The 20,000-nt window shown below is 33.4% G+C and overlaps 1 protein-coding gene and 1 long non-coding RNA gene across 2 annotated transcripts in view; both read left to right on the forward strand.

Annotated features, from left to right (window-relative positions):
* LOC118766336 overlaps positions 1-13,997 on the forward strand; it is a 131,590-nt gene extending 117,593 nt beyond the window's left edge. Inside the window, exon 2 of the long non-coding RNA XR_005002270.1 lies at positions 13,714-13,997. This is a non-coding gene — a long non-coding RNA (uncharacterized LOC118766336). The remainder of the gene's footprint in view (positions 1-13,713) is intronic.
* A 5,190-nt stretch (positions 13,998-19,187) lies between these two features.
* LOC115219909 (octopamine receptor beta-2R) overlaps positions 19,188-20,000 on the forward strand; it is a 2,485-nt gene continuing 1,672 nt past the window's right edge. The window contains exon 1 of the mRNA XM_029790219.2: positions 19,188-20,000. This exon is cut by the window's right edge and continues 1,672 nt beyond it. Within this exon, the coding sequence (XP_029646079.2) occupies positions 19,867-20,000 (134 nt within the window). The 5' untranslated portion in view covers positions 19,188-19,866.

The raw sequence follows: 20,000 nt of genomic DNA on the forward strand, positions 1-20,000 counted from the left end.
ACGCTACATTATCTGTTGATGTGGAAAATATTCCATCAGCACTGTCCGAATGTTGTTGGCATCACCTTCAAAATGCATCCAAGGCTTGGACCACGTGCCATCCGTCCACAACAAAAATCTAAATCGCATCACATAACGACAATACGGCACCAACTATTTCACCTCAATTGGACCCGCTCTCTTCAACATTACACCAGGACACGTCAAAAAAGAAAATGACCACACAAAATTCAAGAAGTCTTTGGACAAATTCCTTCAAACAGTACCGGACAAACCACCCACACCCGGATATGTCTCGCCAAACAATAACTCTCTGCTCGAATGGGCCTTGGTGCCCAAATCCTGAACTGAAAGACTTCGCCAGGTGGTGCTATTAAGTTAGACATGGCCTGGCCCTACTGGCCAAAACCTTTCTAAGTTATTCTAAGTTATATATATGTGTATATATATATATATATCTACACGAGAAAATTAAGTAAATTAAGCTGTCCTCTTTAACCAGAAGGGCTTATTCTAATAAGGCAACCCAGTATGTAGTTATTGTTCATGTTGTATTGATGTGAGGTACGTATTAGATCTGAAAATTCTCTTATTCTCTTCACCGGGTTATTATATAACAAAACAGAGAGTTTTGGTGTTATTTATTCACTGCTACACTTGTTTCGTTTGCAAAGTTATACATGAATTACAAAGTTATACATGAAAGATATACATGCAAGAAATATCTTATCAGATATTCCCGAGACACAGAATCAAGAGGATGATGATGATGATAATAATAATAATAATAATAATAATAATAATAATAATAATAATAATAATAATAATAATAATAATAATAATATCACCTCTATCTGATATACTAAATAGAACTGGATGCGGATATAAATGTTACGGCAAAACGATCAGCCACCTTTTATATATGGATGACCTAAAACTATACGCTGCAAATGACAAACAGCTGGAAACACTATTAAAGACAGTTCATGGATTAACCAAAGAAATAGATATGAAATTTGGATTAGAAAAATGCGCCAAAGTAACCATGAAAAGAGGAAAACTAGTTAAGAGTAACAACATCACACTAGATAAAACCAATGAAATAAAAGAATTAGACCAAAGCCAAACTTACAAATACTTAGGAATCCATGAACTAGATAAGACACAACACACACAAATGAAAGAGAAAATAAAAAAAGAATATTATAGACGAGTTAGATCAATACTAAAAACGGAGCTCAATGCTAAAAACAAGATAATAGGTATCAACACTTTAGCTGTCCCAGTTATAAGTTACAGCTACAATATCCTTAACTGGACACGAAATGAACTGACCAAAATAGATAGGAAACAAGAAAAATAATGACAGGATCTAGGATGCATCACCCAAAATCTGACATAGAAAGACTATATATACAACGTATAGAAGGGTTAGGGCCTTATACAGCTGGAAAAACTATAAAATAACCACCATAGGACTGCAAAAATATCTACTTCAGAAGGAAGGAAAACTGATCCAGATAGCGGCAAAACACGAGCAAAACAAAAAACAGTTCTCAGTATTTCAGGAAGCTGACAAATACAAACAAGAAATCATACACCTAATAAACATAAGAAGAAGAAGAAGAAGAAGAAGAAGAAGAAGAAGAAGAAGAAGAAGAAGAAAAGAGAATAGAAAGACGAAGAAGGAAGAAGAGAAGAAGAAGAAAGAAGAAGAAGAAGAAGAAACAACAAAAGCTATAAACAAATGAAATCAAAAAATAGAACAGCAACGAACCATGATAAAACGATGGCAAGGAAAGCCCCTTCATGGTAAATACTGGACTAAACTAAACCAAAAGAAATAGACAAAGAAAAATCCCAGCAATGGTTGAGAAGCTCAGGACTCAAAGCAGAAACAGAGGGATTTTTAATTGCAGCACAAGACCAAAGCCTCCCCACCAGAATTACCAAAAACATATAATGAAAAGAAATATACAAGTAACTGCAGAATATGTGGAGATGGACAAGAAACAATAAATCATATTATCTCTAGCTGCCCAGTCCTGGCTAAGAAGGAATATATTCACAGACATGACAGAGTTGGAACCTACATACATTGGAAGCTATGACAACATTATGGAATAACAACAGAAAAAAGATGGTATAGGCCACACATCAGAAAAGGTCACAAGAAAACGAAGAAAGCAACCATACTCTGGGATATGCCGATACACACAAATAGAGAAATTAAGGCCAACAGACCAGATATAGTTGTCAGAGATCATGAAGAAAAAAATGCTTTCTAATTGATGTATCAATACCGGCAGATGACAACGTGTCTCTAAAAAAGAAATGGAGAAACTCTCAAAATACAAAGACCTGGAAATAGAGGTAACTAGAATGTGGAATCTGAAAACAGAAACAATTCCTATCATAGTAGTGCATTAGGCATGATAAAAAAAATTCAGACAAATACATAACAAAAACACCAGGACTTACAAACACATATAACATACAGAAAATTGCACTACTAGGCACTGCACACATCCTACGCAGAACACTTCCATACAAAACCATCAGAGCATCACAACAAATCACAGCACATACCCAAGGCACACAGAGCTGCGCTCGGTAGTGAAGTGAAAGCACGCTATAAAAATAAAACTACTGAATAATAATAATAATAATAATACCAATAATAATAATGACATTTCATTTTGCATCTGATGAATTTCTAATAGGTAATTTCCTATGTGTTTATCCATATGTGCCAATTTGTAGTACGTATTACCAAACGAAACATGTGTAACGGTGAACAATAATACGAAAAGGTTTTCAAGCATCCTGTTGTTATATAAAAGTAAATACGCATATGTGCTTATGTTATGTGTGTGTGTCTTTTTTTCTCTCTCTCTCTCTCCTCTCGCTCTCTCTCTCTCTCTCTCACTCTTTGTATATATATATGTCTGTGTGTACATATACATATATATGTACATATATATAAAATTATATATATATATCTATATATATATATATATAATATATTATATATATATATATATATTCTATATATATATTATATATACACACGCGTCAGAAATTATTAGCACTTCTCAAATTTCTACATTAAATAGGTAAATCAATTAACCTATGAGCTGTTCAAAACGTCTTACGCGATGAAGAAATCTTAGTATGGTGTAATTTCGTCCTTGCGAGGCGCTACCTATATCTATTAAACAAAAGTAGTAATCTGGTGATTAAAAATGCTGGACAACAGTAAATAATGCAAAAAGACGGGAGTAATAACGACATTAGTTCTAATAAGAACAGTTAAGCAAGCTGTATTAGTAATAGAACTACAAGATGAGCGGGTTAACGAGATTGACAATACGTCAAGCAGTAGCAGTAACAACAACGACAACAACCAGTTCATCGTGTGAATATATATATATATATATATATATATATATATATATAATATTATATATATATATATATATATATATATATATATATATATTATATTATATATTATATATATATATATATCTATATATATATATATATATATATATATATATATATATATATATATATATATATAGATATATATATATATATATACATGGCGCGTGGCTTAGTTGTTAGGGGCATTCGGCTCATAATCGTAAGTTCGTGAGTTCAATTCCGGCGGCGTGTTGTGTCCTTGAGTAAGACACTTTATCTCACGTTGCTCCACTCCACTTAGCTGGCAATAATGAGTAGTACCTGTATTTCAAAGGGCCAGCCTTGTCACACTCTGTGTCGCGCTGAATCTCCCCGAGAACTACTTAAGGGAACACGTGTTTGTGGAGTGCTCAGCCACTTGCACGTTAATTTCACGAGCAAGCTGTTCCATTCGTCGTATCAGCTGGGACCCTCGTCATCGCAACCGACGGAGTGCTCCTTATATACATATATATATATATATATATATATATATATAATATATATATATTATATATATATATACAGGTTGCGATGGGTAAATTGTCGCCATTTTATATATTTAATTTCGCATATGCACATGTTTGGGATTTTGTCGACTACACAGTATAGTATGATCAGTTGGACATAGTCTGTCAGAAAAAAAAGTACCATAATGCAACTCATTCTGCTATGAAATTTGGAAACGACATGCTATGCTGCTTGCTATTCATGCCGAAAGCTCCCATACGAACATTTCAGAGTGTTTGGATGTCAATCTGAGGACATGTACCGAGAGTGATAAAAATTAAACATCCAGTCAACATTATGGTTTTTGGAGAGGTCACTAGTCCTGGCAACGTTATGCCTCAATTCATCTTCGCACACGACTTCAGACTCAACACGGAAGCCTACATCAAATGCCTAGAGGAGGTAATGCTGCCGTGGGTTAAGAGAGTGGCTGCTGGAAAACCCTATGTCATTCAACAGGGATTTGCACTAGGCCACACAAGAAGGAGAACTCAGTCATGGATGTGAGACAATTTATGAGACCAAAACACCCTTAACGTCTGGTCACATAACTCCCAAGACTGCAACCACCTTGATTATTATGCGTGTGGGTGCAGTTGAGTGAGAGACCAACAAAACTCCCTGTAACACCATAGATGAACTGAAGGCAAGGATTATGGCAGCATTCACCAACTGAAAAAGAAGACCGTCTAGAAGAGCTGCGAAAGATTCCAAAATCTTCTGGAGGCTGAGGCTGAAGCCATTGGCGATTATATTGTATAAATTTACTCTTTAGTATTTCAAGATATTATTATGTAATTTTGGTAAATATAGCTGTTAAAATGAGATGTCAGTATTAATTTCTTTTTTGTGTAATTTCGACGACAGCTTATTTACCGCACGCTATATATTGTTACAAAAGTGGAGGCGCAATGGCCCAGTGGTTAGAGCAGCGGACTCGCGGTCATAGGATCGCGGTTTCGATTCCCAGACCGGGCGTTGTGAGTGTTTATTGAGCGAAAACACCTAAAGCTCCACGAGGGTCCGGCAGGGGATGATGGTGATCCCTGCTGTACTCTTTCACCACAACTTTCTCTCACTCTTACTTCCTGTTTCTGTTGTACCTGTATTTCAAGGGGCCGGCCTTGTCACTCTCTGTGTCACGCTGAATATCCCCGAGAACTACGTTAAAGGTGCACGTGCCTGTGGAGTGCTCAGCCACTTACACGTTAATTTCACGAGCAGGCTGTTCCGCTGATTCGGATCAACCGGAACCCTCGTCGTCGTAACCGACGGAGTGCTTCCATCCCATCCATTGTTACAAAAATTAAATAAAGTTGGAAAAGCGCAAAAGTATATTTTTGTGAATGTTTTATATTTTTTGTTAAACTGAGTGATTTAAAACATAACCGGTTTCCATGGATCGATCCTATAAAATATTAAAAACTTGGATACAAACTGTTAACCTCCATTTTGTTTTTCTCATTGACTTCGTAAAATATTCTTTTTAATATTTGATAAGATGGATACATCGAAACCGGTTATATTTTGAAGAAAATATTTTAAGAAATATGTTAAACATTCTCTAAATTATACTTTTGTGCCTTTTCCAACTTTATATATGTACATATGTATGCGTGTTATATATATATATATATATATATATATGGCCGCAGCTCTGAGCTGAAACAAAAAAAATTATATATATATATATACTTATTCCATCTGTGTCTTTTGCCGAAACGCAAAGTTACGGGGACGTAAACACACCATCGATTGTCAAGCGATGATGGGGGACAAACACAGACACACAAACATAATATTTATATATATATATATATATATTTATATATATATTTATATATATTATATAATATATAATATATATATTTATATATATAATATACATATATCTCTCTATATATACATAAATCTCTTTTCTCTCTCTGTGTATCTTTCTGTTGAAGAGCGTAGGCTCGAAACGTTAAAGACTTGTTTTATTTATATTTCCTGAGCGCCATACTAATACAATTTCGTTTGTCTTCCACCTGCCTTCGTCTTTTGTTTATTTTCATAAAGTTCCCGTTATATATACATATATATATATATATATATATATATATATATATATATATATATACGAAGGGCTTCTTTCAGTTTCCGTCTACCAAATCCTCTCACAAGGCTTTGGTCGGCCATGATTATAGTAGAAGACACTTACCCAAAGTGCCAGATAGTGGGACTGAACCCTGAACCATGTTGTTGGTAAGCAAGCGAACATTGAGCGGAATACAGTGACCGAGTACATCATTCTTTATATATGACCGTTACATTAGTTTATCTGATGTGGAATGATAAATTGTGAATTTTACCCCATGATATTTGAACTTGAAACACAAGTGATCCTAATTACAATTTACAAGATATTTTGAGAGATATTCGATCGCTTAAATTAATAAGAGTTATATGGAGTAGAGAGATATTAAAAATATTTCAATATAATTTTCCTTCAAGCATAAAATAAAAGATACATATTAGAATCCTTACACTGCGTTGATGACGTATATGTACGTATGTATGTATGCTTATTTCCATACATACATACGTACATATATTATATAAGCTAGTGTATATATATATATATATATATATTTAAATATATATATGTATAAATATGTATATATATATGTGTGTATATATATGTGTGTGTATATGTATATATATATATATAAAAACCCATTCATACGATTATATAATCGTATACATGTATGAGTGTATATATGTATTTTGTATGTATTCATGGATATAGGCATCCTTATTTTTCCATCCATCCATATTGATAGGCTCCCTCGACACCTCATCAGTTATGTTGTTATTTCCTCTGGCACATGAAGTAACGTTGCAAATTCTAATTTTTATCTCTTGCTTTAAATTAGAAACATTTTGTTCTTCTTGTATAGAAAACCAATATATCTTCTTTTTTTCTCTCTCAATTTTCTTACCGTTCGTGACTAGAGCGATGAAGCATTGAATAATCAAAGCTGATATTTCCTATTAATCACTGATTAATAGATATTATTCCACCAATATTTTTACAGAAAATATTGTAATTCAAGGCATATATAGATAACCTGTTAAAGTGGGTAAATATCCACACACATATTCCCGCTCTCACAATTCGTGTGTCGTACCTACGGACGTTGCCGATCATGGATCTCCATATTAAAACTGAAAAATTCTTGATTTCCCTCGGGTAGCGATACACGAATAGTGTTCCATTGCCTCCAGCTAGTTTATATAGAGTTTACTTTACTGGTTCCCGTTTCTTCTACGGCCACACTTAAGGTACATGTCCAAATTTAATCGATAGGCAAGAGCACTGATTCTCATGATATCAAGGCATGTGCACGAACGATTGGGCCTGTGGGATACATTTCTACGTGCCGTGGGTCGTTTGAGTTCCATAGGTTGTTTCTACAGAGCTATCTTCTGTTAATTGACCGATAATTGAGGTCATTGACAAGTATCATACGCCGGCCAGTGTAAATCAGAAAATATTTGTAGCTAAAGAGGTTAACTGCATTCTTGATCTCACAAACTGGATACGTACAACCTGATGCAGTTTAATATTTCTCACAAGAAAGGCACAAGAGTTTATGAACTGTAGCAAATTCATAAAAACATATATAAATACATATACATTTAAACTTACAATTTCATGGACCAAATTTGAGATCCCAAACCTGTGAAATCCTCAAAATTATAATATACACATACTCAAATATCATGAAACGCACAATGTGTGTGTTATTATTATTATTATTATTATTATCATTATTCAGTAGTTTTATTATTATAGCGTGCTTTCACTTCACTACCGAGTGCAGCTCTGTGTGCCTTGGGTATGTGCTGTGATTTGTTGTGATGCTCTGATGTTTATTGTATGGAAAGTGTTCTGCGTAGGATGTGTGCAGTGCCTAGTAGTGCAATTTTCTGTATGTTATATGTGTTTGTAAGTCCTGGTGTTTTTGTTATGTATTTGTCTGAATATTTTTTATCATGCCTAATGCACCTACTATGATAGGAATTGTTTCTGTTTTCAGATTCCACATTCTAGTTACCTCTATTTCCAGGTCTTTGTATTTTGAGAGTTTCTCCATTTCTTTTAGAGACACGTTGTCATCTGCCGGTATTGATACATCAATTAGAAAGCATTTTTTTTCTTCATGATCTCTGACAACTATATCTGGTCTGTTGGCCTTAATTTCTCTATCTGTGTGTATCGGCATATCCCAGAGTATGGTTGCTTTCTCGTTTTCTGTGACCTTTTCTGGTGTGTGCCTATACCATCTTTTTTCTGTTGTTATTCCATAATGTTGGCATAGCTTCCAATGTATGTAGGTTCCAACTCTGTCATGTCTGTGAATATATTCCTTCTTAGCCAGGACTGGGCAGCTAGAGATAATATGATTTATTGTTTCTTGTCCATTATTATTATTATTATTATTATTATTATTATTATTATTATTATTATTATCATTATTTATGTATATACCAAAGTAAGCACATAAATGTGAAACAAGGTGGAAAAAATAGTACTCGTATAACAGAGGTAGAGTAATATGATTTATGAAAAAGCAACAAAAATCGTCCGACGAACGGGAACGTGAAACTCTGAGTAACAGTTTTTTGTGATATCTTTGGTGCTTTTTAATAAAGTATATACATATGGAGGGCCATGAACATTCTCGTATAAGATACTAAAGAAATAATCAATCTATGGGGATAGATAGATAACAATTAATATATTCTTACCCACCCTGACGTCAGTATTTATTTTTATTTTGAAATCCCGTATAATCACGCGTAATCTTGAGAATTCTGAGCCCAAATTCCTAAGTGGGTCGCTTGAGTAAGTGTAAATAAATTTTCTACATGAAACCATTTGTTGCCCTGCTGCTCTAAAAATTGAAGACATTTACCCGCCAATGCAGTATCGAACACTCATTCTCATCATTCGCTACTAGTGAGCATGTAAATGTATACATCCATGTATATGTGTATGTGTGAATGTATGTATGTTTGTGTGTCCGTGTGAGTGTGTGTGTGTGTGTATTTTGTTGTCCTTTTTATTTTAGCTCCTAGTGGATACAATATTCTGAAAACTAGGCATTTCTAACAACACACTCGAATTATAAGTTATTTCTTGAACAATCCAATGATAACCATAGTGATAGTTCAACTTATATGAAGTTGATCTCCCCTATTAGAAGTCATGCACAAAGTTCTTCGCATTTTTATCAGGTTTTTTTAATTTATAAGGGGGTTCTATTTGTCCTGCTTGTCCTACTCCGGACACGCGCATATTTATATATACACCCGAGCATGCGCACAATGGATAGTTAGCTAATGTATTGAGATGAAGAATTCTTTCATTGTAGTGCTCAAAATATCAGAATGGTGAAGGGTTTCTATATTCATCATTCAAGGAACGACGTTAGAAGTGTTTCAATGTCGCATTAATTTCCGTTAGAGATTACCAAGTCACCGAAACAAGTGTTACGGGATTTCTCAACACACGCACGCACACACGTACACACGCGTGCAAATATGTACACACAGACACACACATATATACATTCACACACACACACACACACTCCGACACGCACACACACACGCATTCGCTTGCGTCAATGACTGTGTTGATGATTAGATATAAAAGTGGTGTGGTTTTTGCTGAGCCAGTATACCTCCCGTAAATATAATTGTTCGACAAATAAGCAACAAACTGAGATATGTATTGATTCTGATACGATGGCGTAAGAGTGTTGAAAAGAATTCCATTTCACGCCTCCCCGATACAATAAGTGAAATCTGCAAGGGAATTTTTTTCGCATCTTTATCGAGATTAACGATGATACGAAAAGTGTGAAAAAATAATGATGCTGGCAAATTAATAAATAACAAAAATGTATCCAATAGTCAATAAAACTAATATTTAATATATTTCGAGAACTAGAGAAGACGCGGCGCAGGCAGAATAGTTAGCACGCCCTGTAAAATCCTTAACAGCATTTCGTCCGTCTATACGTTCTGCTTTCATATTCCTTCGATGTCGACTTTGTTCTTCATCCTTTAGGAATCGATAAAAGATGTAACAGTTGAGCAAAAGGGGGGCCAATATAATCGATTTGTCCTCTCACATGAACTTTCTGACATTGAGCCAAAATTTCAAACAAATTCTAAGAAGGAGAGGTGGTATAATTGTTAGCAAGCCGGGTAAAATACTTTGCGGTATTTCGTCCGTCTTTACGTTCAGCGTTCAAATTCTGCCAAGGTCGACTTTGCCGCTCATCGTTTAGGAGTCGATAAAAGATGTACCAGTTGAACAGTGGGTCAACGTGATCGGCATTGTACCAACATTTGAAACCAATATTGTAGAATTAAAGTTTTCCCCATCATATGGGAGTAGTATACTTTTATTACCACTGGTTGTATAAGGTTGTCCCAAAAGTTCGTAGAAAGTCTTGGAAAATAATGGTCTTTATTTTGAGGAATAAATTTTGTTGTTTTTGTTAGTACCTGGCGAGTAAAAATTCAATTTTCGCAAGTGTTTACGAACTTTTGGGACAACCTAATATTAGAAAATTTAGCTTACATGCAATAATTATATTTTAGCATTTATTAAATTTCGAGGTTTAATAGAAAATGAATATCATCTTTCAAGAGTATATATTCATTATAGTAGAACTGAATTAAATTAAACAAATTTATCATTTGCATAATACCTCCTATAAATACGTCTTCATTTTCTACCTCTCTCCCTCCTCTTCTCTCAATGACCCTTTATCTCTCACTTTCTTTGTGTAGGAGGCGATGTTTTCCTCTTTACCTGCTTCCTAACTGCGTAATTGAAATATTTTTCACTTCGTAGGTGACCGCGAAGGTCATGAGGGAGAACGGCCTGTTCAGGATAATGGACTTCCTTCCCCAAGTATACCTACAGATTTATAATATATTAAATTGGCCCGACTTGGAGCCGTCCAGGTGTTTTGCTGAGGCGAGAAGTCTGGTCGGGCAACAAGATTGTATGTTTGATTCCTAAATGGACTTGTGTAACAGGTTTATTGCCTCAAAATGGCTTTGTATATCGTTAATGTAAGCGATCTATTGCCTCCTTGATGCGTTATTATATAAGAGGTTTGTTGCCTCAAAATGTTTTATAAAAGAACAATGTGCTCGGGTAAACAGCAATCGACAGGCGATGCTGTTGCCCTCATTATTATCATATCGTTAATCATTCCATCCCATTATGTCCGTCTCCAGTCCGCAGCTTCCTTTCTTTGTAAAGCCCTTGTGGCCAATTAAACGATTAAAACTGAAATCTTTTTGCATCACATACGTTAAATTTCTCTCTCTCTCTCTCTTCTCTCTCTCTTTCTCCCTCTCTCTTACAGTATCTCTATAGGATATATCACCTGTTCCTCGGACTTAAAAAGAGGATCTCTCCTCCGCCGTACTGCCTCGCTCTCCAAACATGGTGGATATCTTGCCATATATCTTTCAAAGCTTTTTCCATCATGTCATGTTCAGTATTTTCGAGCTTCCTCGTCGTTTACACAGCTGTAGACGACTGTTCGTTTCGCTGTTGCTTCGAGCAGGTCATTCGGGGGTGTCAATTCTGCCCTCTTTCCATTAATTTTCATAAATTGTGCAACCTTGTTTAGTTTTTTTCTATTTTGCTCTCCATGGGATGTTAACCCATTCTTTGGCTGCCATAATATTTGTGAAAGTTTCTTTCCCATCGCTAACTCCATTTTTGTTAGACGCTTCGCAGTCGCTTTCAATACTGCTGTGTCTGCTAATGCAATTTTCCTTCCTTCCTCTCGCTTTTCCTCTTCTTTCATCTTGTCTTGCCACTTCACTTGTTGTTGTTGTTGATGCTGCTGCTGCTGTTGTTGTTGTTGTTCTTCTTCTTCTTTTGTTTCCTGCTGTCTAGTACCAGTTATGGCGGGGAGGACGGCGGAATCCTCGTGCAAATTGCCGTACCACCGTCCACTCTCACTCCTTCTTTCAATGTTTACTTCCTTCGAAGCAAATTTTCGAAGAAATTTGAATGCAAAACGCTTTGTATCACCCCGAAAATGGAGCTTTGGTAACAAACGTCAGCACTCCAGAAGGGCAGCTGGTTTGCTAAACGATTTAACCAACAAAATAATGTATAGAAACTTTTAAAACAAGCGAATTAACTATAAACTTACAGCGCTCCAAAAACACACCTCCTTCTAGGCTATAGTAATAATAATCCTTTCTACAAGACCTGACAAGGGATGAGAGGATTACACTGACCCCAGTGCGTAAAATGTACTTAATTTATCGACCTCGAAAGAATGAAAGGCAAAGTCGATCCCGGTGGCTTTTGAACTTAGAACGTGAAAACAGACGTAATACCGCTAACGATTCTGCCAACCCGCCGCCTTAATAATAATAATAAGAAAAAAGAAGAAGGAAAGAAAGAATAATAAGAGAAGAAGAAAGAAAGATAATAAGAAGAAGAAGAAAGAATAATAAGAAGAAAGAAGAAAGAAAGAATAATAAGAAGAAGAAGAAAGAAAGAATAATAAGAAGAAGAAGAAAGAAAGAATAATAAGAAGAAGAAGAAAGAAAGAATAATAAGAAGAAGAAGACGAACAACAACAAAAAGTGCAGCAACAGCCACAACAGCCGTTCAAGAATTTGGACCTGGAGATCTCCCTTTCCAGCGACTTCGAGGGCCTCCTCTCAGTGGTGTCGGGCGTCAATGAAGAGACCTCGACTACAGCAAGACGACCGAAGTTTTTTTTTTCCAAGGTCTGGGGTCTCCTGCCCCTAAGCCCTAGACCATCACCTAATCATCCTTACCCATCGTGTTGCTTAACAACAACAACAGCAGCAACAGCAATTTTAAGAGCTCAGAAATTTTAGGGTGCAGGCATTTACTTCATTTCATCGACCTCCGCACTCGACTGGTATTTACTTTATCGACCCCGTAAACATGACAAAGACAGTTGACGTTGGTGAGATTTAAACACTGAAACGTAAAACTAATAGTAATTATTAATACTAATTAAATTTCATTTCATGTTCATGGTCTGTTTAAACTGAATACTGAATAAAAAGAAAACCTTATCCAATTAACATTTTTTCTAATATTGGGTTTACTCGAATCACTTTTCATTTAACGTATCTACTCTAAGAAATAGCATTGATTTATTCTATGCGCCGTAATACTAAACGATTAAGATGTTTGGTTTGCAATCATGAGGTTCCAGTTTCAATACCACAACATAACAAACCTGAGAAAGTAATATTTCTATATTTCGTTTTTTGGTTTGCACGGTTCTTTATATGAGTTCGTGTGTTGAAGCATATTCTGTTGTGTCTGAGGAGAGTCATTTTCTTTTTGTCCCTTATAATAATGTAACACACTCGCCGGTAAAATTTTAGGAAATTAAAAATAAGAATTCAGTGGAAATTTTAGCGGTGAGTGTGTTACATTATAAGGCACAAAAAGAAAATGACTCTCCCCAGACACAACAGAATATTTCTATAGTTTCACTAATAGACTAATTTAATGAATCTAGTAAATATTGTACATTTATGGTTAGAAATGCTGACCGAAATCTTTTTTATTTATTTTTTTTACTTATATATACTTATTGTTATTGAGTGTTTATATAAATTTATTCATCATTATTTATTGTTTATTTCTAGGAAGCCTGGAAATGGTATGCAAGGAAACCATCTCAATGGATGACTATTTAGCGGCAACATTGGATGACAAACTAAATTGATTGAGTTCCAAGCTGAATGTCTATGCAACCAGGAATACCGAAGCCAACCAAGATTGCTGGAAAAGAAAGAATTAAAGCAGTCTAAAGAGGATTATCTTTCGTCGTTAAAAAAAAGCAACAAACGGCAAAAACAGCGGATTTTACACCATTTTCTTTTACATTTGATAAGAAATTTCAAATCACCCATATATACACCCACAACGACGCATATTCGTCACTCTAACTACCCGCTCATATCAAAAAGCACACACACTCTCATACACGAAAACACATACACACACACGCGTATATACACATATACACACATATGTGTCTCCGTGTGTTCCTATATTTTTCTCATCTAAATACCATCTGTGATATATGAATATAACACGTCTTGTGATTTCGTAATTTTTGCCCCTGTCACGACAACGTAAGCATAGTGCAATATGATGAATTATATCGAATTTTACAATCAAATTCATTCCAGTTCCTTCTGTTACACTTGTTTCATCCAACCGAAGTTAATTAGCTTCAATAAGCATTGCAATAGAAATACCGATCAATTATATGATACGTGGATAATAACTAACATCTAACAGCATTTCAGCTTTCGATTGAGTGTTTGCGCATTGGTCAACAACCAGCAAACCTGGAGGAGTTCTGGCTTTTTAACTTTTCTCTTGTTTCTTTCTGGTCAAAGATGACCCATAGCAAATGATTTGCTTCTATAATTATTACTATCACCACTAAGAAACTCTGTTTTCCTTTGTCGTTCCTACTACTACTACTACCTTTACTATTGCAACTATTATTATTATTATTATCATTATTTTTTTTTTCTTCAGCAACGAACTTGCATCTATTTGCTCTTGCTTTGCCCAGAATATTTCTTACAGATAAAAAAAATATAAATGTATTTATATTACCTTAGGAGGAATTAAGTAAAATTTTTTTAAAACCATTACCGAAATTCCTCTTCAAAACACGCAGAAGAAAATGAAATGTATTGAAAACTCAATTACAGAAAAACAAAAAGAATTATCCAAGTGCTAATATATATAAATATATATATATATATATATATGTATATATATATATAGGAATATATATGTATACTCTTATACATATCACCAAGGCGTAATAAATAATAAGATAAACCAATTGAGCCCTAAGTATTATTCTAACCTGCAATTCTTTTTACGATGATAATAATGTGAAATAATTGAACCAGTATTTATTCATAGTTCATAAATCATACTATTTAACAACGAACAAAAAAGCACCCGGCTTCTAATTTTTGCATCGTACCAGAAATTTGTTGGAAAAATAAACGTGGATATTTTGAATTTAATCCACACTGATATTTGACTAACATTTTATTTCATCGGGGTACGTGAAATTTTCAGACTGAACCAATTAATGTGAAAATAAGCAAAAGTATAACTGTTGTGTTATATACTCCTATATTTTTTCATGGAAGAAGCTGTTCGAACACCGTCTACTGAAAAGTGTAAATATTTTAATTTCCTCTTGAATGTACTTCTTTGAAACTACCAAACAATTGTGGTTTTCTCTAACTAAAAACTGACTGAAATATTTTTTATGTCGCTTCAAGATAAGCAAGAAAACTTGAGATAGTTATTTTTGGAAAGTATGCGCAAGAAACATATACACATCTCTCCATTCTCACCAAATTTATCTTCATCGTTGTTATTAATATTTTTGCTAACAATGACAATAATTCTATTATTAATAGTATTAATACGACTATAAGCGTAATTTATAATATATTTATTAACACGAATTATGTACAAAAGAAAAGACTAATACCTTCAAAGACGCATATGTATAAAATTATAATTCTCCTAATCTAGTGTTCCATTTTATTGAAAACCATTTCCCCCCCTCAGACTTGAATTATTTATAAAGCAAAAATAATAATAATAATAATAATAATCATATAAATAATAATCATTTCTGTTACTATCAACAGAAGAGTTATATTAAAAGAATATCAAAGAAACTATTCTGGAATTTTCCACTACTCTGCATACGGAAATTTATAAGAATTTTTGAAAGAAATTGACCAAGTTTCTGGTGTGTATATATATATTATTCAAGCCAGATTAATGGTAATTGGTAAAATATTCCTGGATATATTTCTGTACATTGAACAAAAGAATTATGACAGAATGACCTGTCAAAAGAAAAAAGGAAAATATTTATATTCATGGAAATCATATTATTAAGTTCTTACTTTGCCGAATTGGATGTATTTCTATGTGGAGTACCTAAAGAATATTAGTGAATATCGTGCTTGAGAGAAAATATTTTAATTCGCAAACATATTCATACATAGATACATGCATACATAGATATATACATATAATATATATATATATATATACATATATACATATATACGCACGTACATACACATATATAAGTATTTGATTATTTTAATTTTAAGTTTAAAAAAGTATTAAATAACAGCCCACGCTGGAACACCACTACCATAGGAGACTGCATTAATCAAAAATTTACCCACCATGTTGATAAATATAAATGCTACATATATTTAAAATCTCTATTTATTAAACAAACCAAATTGTACGCATGTAGGAGAAAAGAAAAAGTTCACAGCAAAAGTAACAAAAAAAAACAAGCGGAGCGCCCTGTCATCGCAAAATAATAAAATGTTATTAGACCCAGCATGATTTGAACATACGAGCGCATCCTCGCATCAACAGGAAATGATCGTTGCAGGAAATACATAAGTATTTTAAAATACATACAAAAGCACACACACACACACACACATTCACTCTCACACATCTGCACAAACCTAAAAAGGAAATAATACATTTACATACACACAAACACACTCACATACACACACATATGTGTGTCTATATCCTCCATCTGATATGATATTTAACAAGTTAAATGAAGAGCTAAAATACCAAGAATTACGTAGGGATATGTGAAGAATCCATACGATTAAGTAAAAGATATAAGCACATATACACGGGTACACACCTGTCTCTATATATTTATATATACACGCATGACAAATGACGCATAATATTTTATCAACTCATAAAATAGAGTTGTAAATATATGAAATATAATAGAATACAAAAGAATATCTTAATATTTTCATATTTTCTTTGACATTTAAAAGAAGTTTTAAAATATTTCTCCTATCAATTTAACACACCTACCCCCATACACACACGCGCAAGCATGTGGATTCACACACTCATAGAGACAAATAATCTTTTCTTGATTCTCTCTCTATCATACCAATTAGTTTGTGCGCATGTGTGTATTTCAGTAAAGAAACTGTATGGTAGTACAAAGTAGATACTGATAATTTATTACTATCTATCAATCCATCTGTCTGTCTCTCTCTCTCTCTCTCTCTCTCTCTCTCTCTCTCTCTATCTATCTCTTCTAATATATATATATATATATATATATATATATATATATAGATAGATAGTTAAAACTGACTGGGCATTTATTTGTATTGGGTATACTGCATTGAAGACAAAGTAGCATTCTGACTAAAAGTGGTCGATCGCTCTGTTAGAAGCAGATAGAATTAATGAGCCAATCAGTTTAGATCATACATTACCCTCTAAAATTAGGGCGGGCTGACAGTAGCAGATACAAAATTGTAGGATTGGATGGTGATGACAGGAATGCTTTTCCTTTCCAACGAAAAGCAATAAAAAATTGTATCTGTATGAAATTTCAATAATAATAATAATAATAATATAATAATATAAAAAACAGCAACATCAACGCATACATATACATTATTCAGTCATCAATACGATTGATAAAAATAAATGTCAAAAACTATATTAACCTGTTCATCGTCCAGTCATTCGAATGGACATTACAATTAAGTGTTAAATGATCTGTAGCAAGCACCCCATCACATAAACACTTACTGTGATATTCACATCGATGTCGTAGTGATTGGTGCGAAACGGCTAACAAGTAACGGGTTTCTTGGTGTTCTTCTTATTGTTATTGGTGTTGTTTTACTTTCGTTCCTGTTCTTGTTATCGATATTCTTGTTATTTTCAGTGATTGAAAAACCAGAGAAAAAAATCAGTTGAGCTAAAATAGTTTCTGAATCCTAATAAAATAAAAAAAGAGAAATTAAAGAAACGGAACAATAATATAATATCGGCATATATATATATATATATATATATATATATATATAACATATGTATATATATGTAGTATTATATTTCATTATATGTACGAGAGATTGAGCATGTATGGGTTGTAACTTGAAGCTATAAAGAGAAACAACCGGAACAAGAATAAATACACGCTGTTAAATGAATTTCATTTCAATTTACTCCGCTCGTATCATCGTCAAAGCTATGTTGAGGAAGACATTTTATGACAATTCTATGACAATAATGGAGTGGTGAATCGAAAATAAGCTGCAAATACCAAAATTTACAAAATATTGCGACTTAATGATTCCTGTAAAATTAATGTTTTACTCGAGGAGTCAAGCATTAAGGCTAATTTAAACACTACGACTTATAAATATACGAAAGAGACAAAACAACAACAAAAGCAACAGTAACAAATATAATAATATATTTGGAGAAAATACGGGAAAAAATTATTATAAACCGACAGAACACTGGAATTCTTTATAAATTCTTTTGCGAATTTTACGGCATTTGAATAAATTTTTGTCCTCTTTCTGACAAATAATTTGAATGTAACTTCTTGAAATCTGTTTTATAAGCATAATTTCATTTTATATAAACTATCTTAAAAACTAAAAGAACAAAATATAAAATCATCAAATTTAAACAAGAAGCAATGAATGATAAAAAGAGATTGGAATTCATGCTAGGATCATTCTGGAACAATTTCAAGTGAAATTATGCAAGAAGACTTTATCATCACAGCAAGTGGGTTAAATTGAAAAGATGATAGAAACGTGATAGCCATCTACAAACAAATGCAAATATCGCTGATAATAATAATAATAATAATAATAATAAACTGAAGGAAAATAACTAACTCCATCAACGATAAGATAGCTACAAGACTTTTGCTAATCTAATATTTCTTCATGCTATTGAGGTATTCCGAACATAAAGAAGACATACGTTATATAAAACAAAATGAGACAATTGGCGTCGGCATACATAAGTGCTTTAGTGATCATGTATTAACTGTTTGAGCGATTCTTACAATTTCACGTTTGCATTAATATATAATAGTATACATACGAATATAATATACTTGAAAAGATATATATATATATTATATATATATATATATATATATATATATATACATACATACATACATACAGACAGACATACATACATACATACATACATACATACATACATACATTTGTTTGCTTTGCGTTTTTTTTTTCAGAAACCACTCGAAGTGTCTCTTAGAGATAAATATTTAATAACATATTTATTTGGAAATGTCTATGCAGTAAAACGAGCAGTAACAAATTACTGTTAAACTGCAAATCACCCCAAAGTGGAAAACCTCCATTGTCATATATTCAAGTATCTATAATTCCATTCTAAAAGTGAATAGTAAAGCAATATTTTTATGAAGAATCGCAAACCATATTTCGAAAGAAGCTTTCCGTGTGAGTGTAAGTGCAGACAGAAAAACGAAGTGTATAAAAAAAGCTAAAAAATAAAAAAGTTCGGGAAGTTTGAAAAATATAACCTTAACACAGACAGAAGCGAGGAAAATAAAAAGAAAGATTTCAAACAAATATTAAAAAAACAAAAAACTACCAAGAATAAGTTTTCCCCCTAGAGTTTTCTATATTTCTAACTTTCGGACAGTGTCTCACTCTCGCAATATATATTGCCTCTGTCTGTCTCTCTCTCTCTCTCTCTCTCTCTCTATATATATATATATATGTTCTATCGGAAGTAATCTCTGATACAAATAAATGGCTAGTACTGTTTTGCTGGCTCCGATAGATAATATTAAAAAATTTCTAAAAAACCGCCTGGAATTTTAAAAGTTTAATTACAAATTTGACACAAACTTACAACAAATGCAAATAAATCAAACTGCAAGCCGAACAAACATGGCTGACTTTACAAACGAAACTTATGTAGAGGAATCTTCACTTGATTTCCTCTTTATTTTTAGGTCTATAGCAATGGTTGCTATAATGGTGTGCGCTGT

Source organism: Octopus sinensis, linkage group LG15 (assembly GCF_006345805.1).
Source record: "Octopus sinensis linkage group LG15, ASM634580v1, whole genome shotgun sequence".
NCBI classification, from domain to species: domain Eukaryota; kingdom Metazoa; phylum Mollusca; class Cephalopoda; order Octopoda; family Octopodidae; genus Octopus; species Octopus sinensis.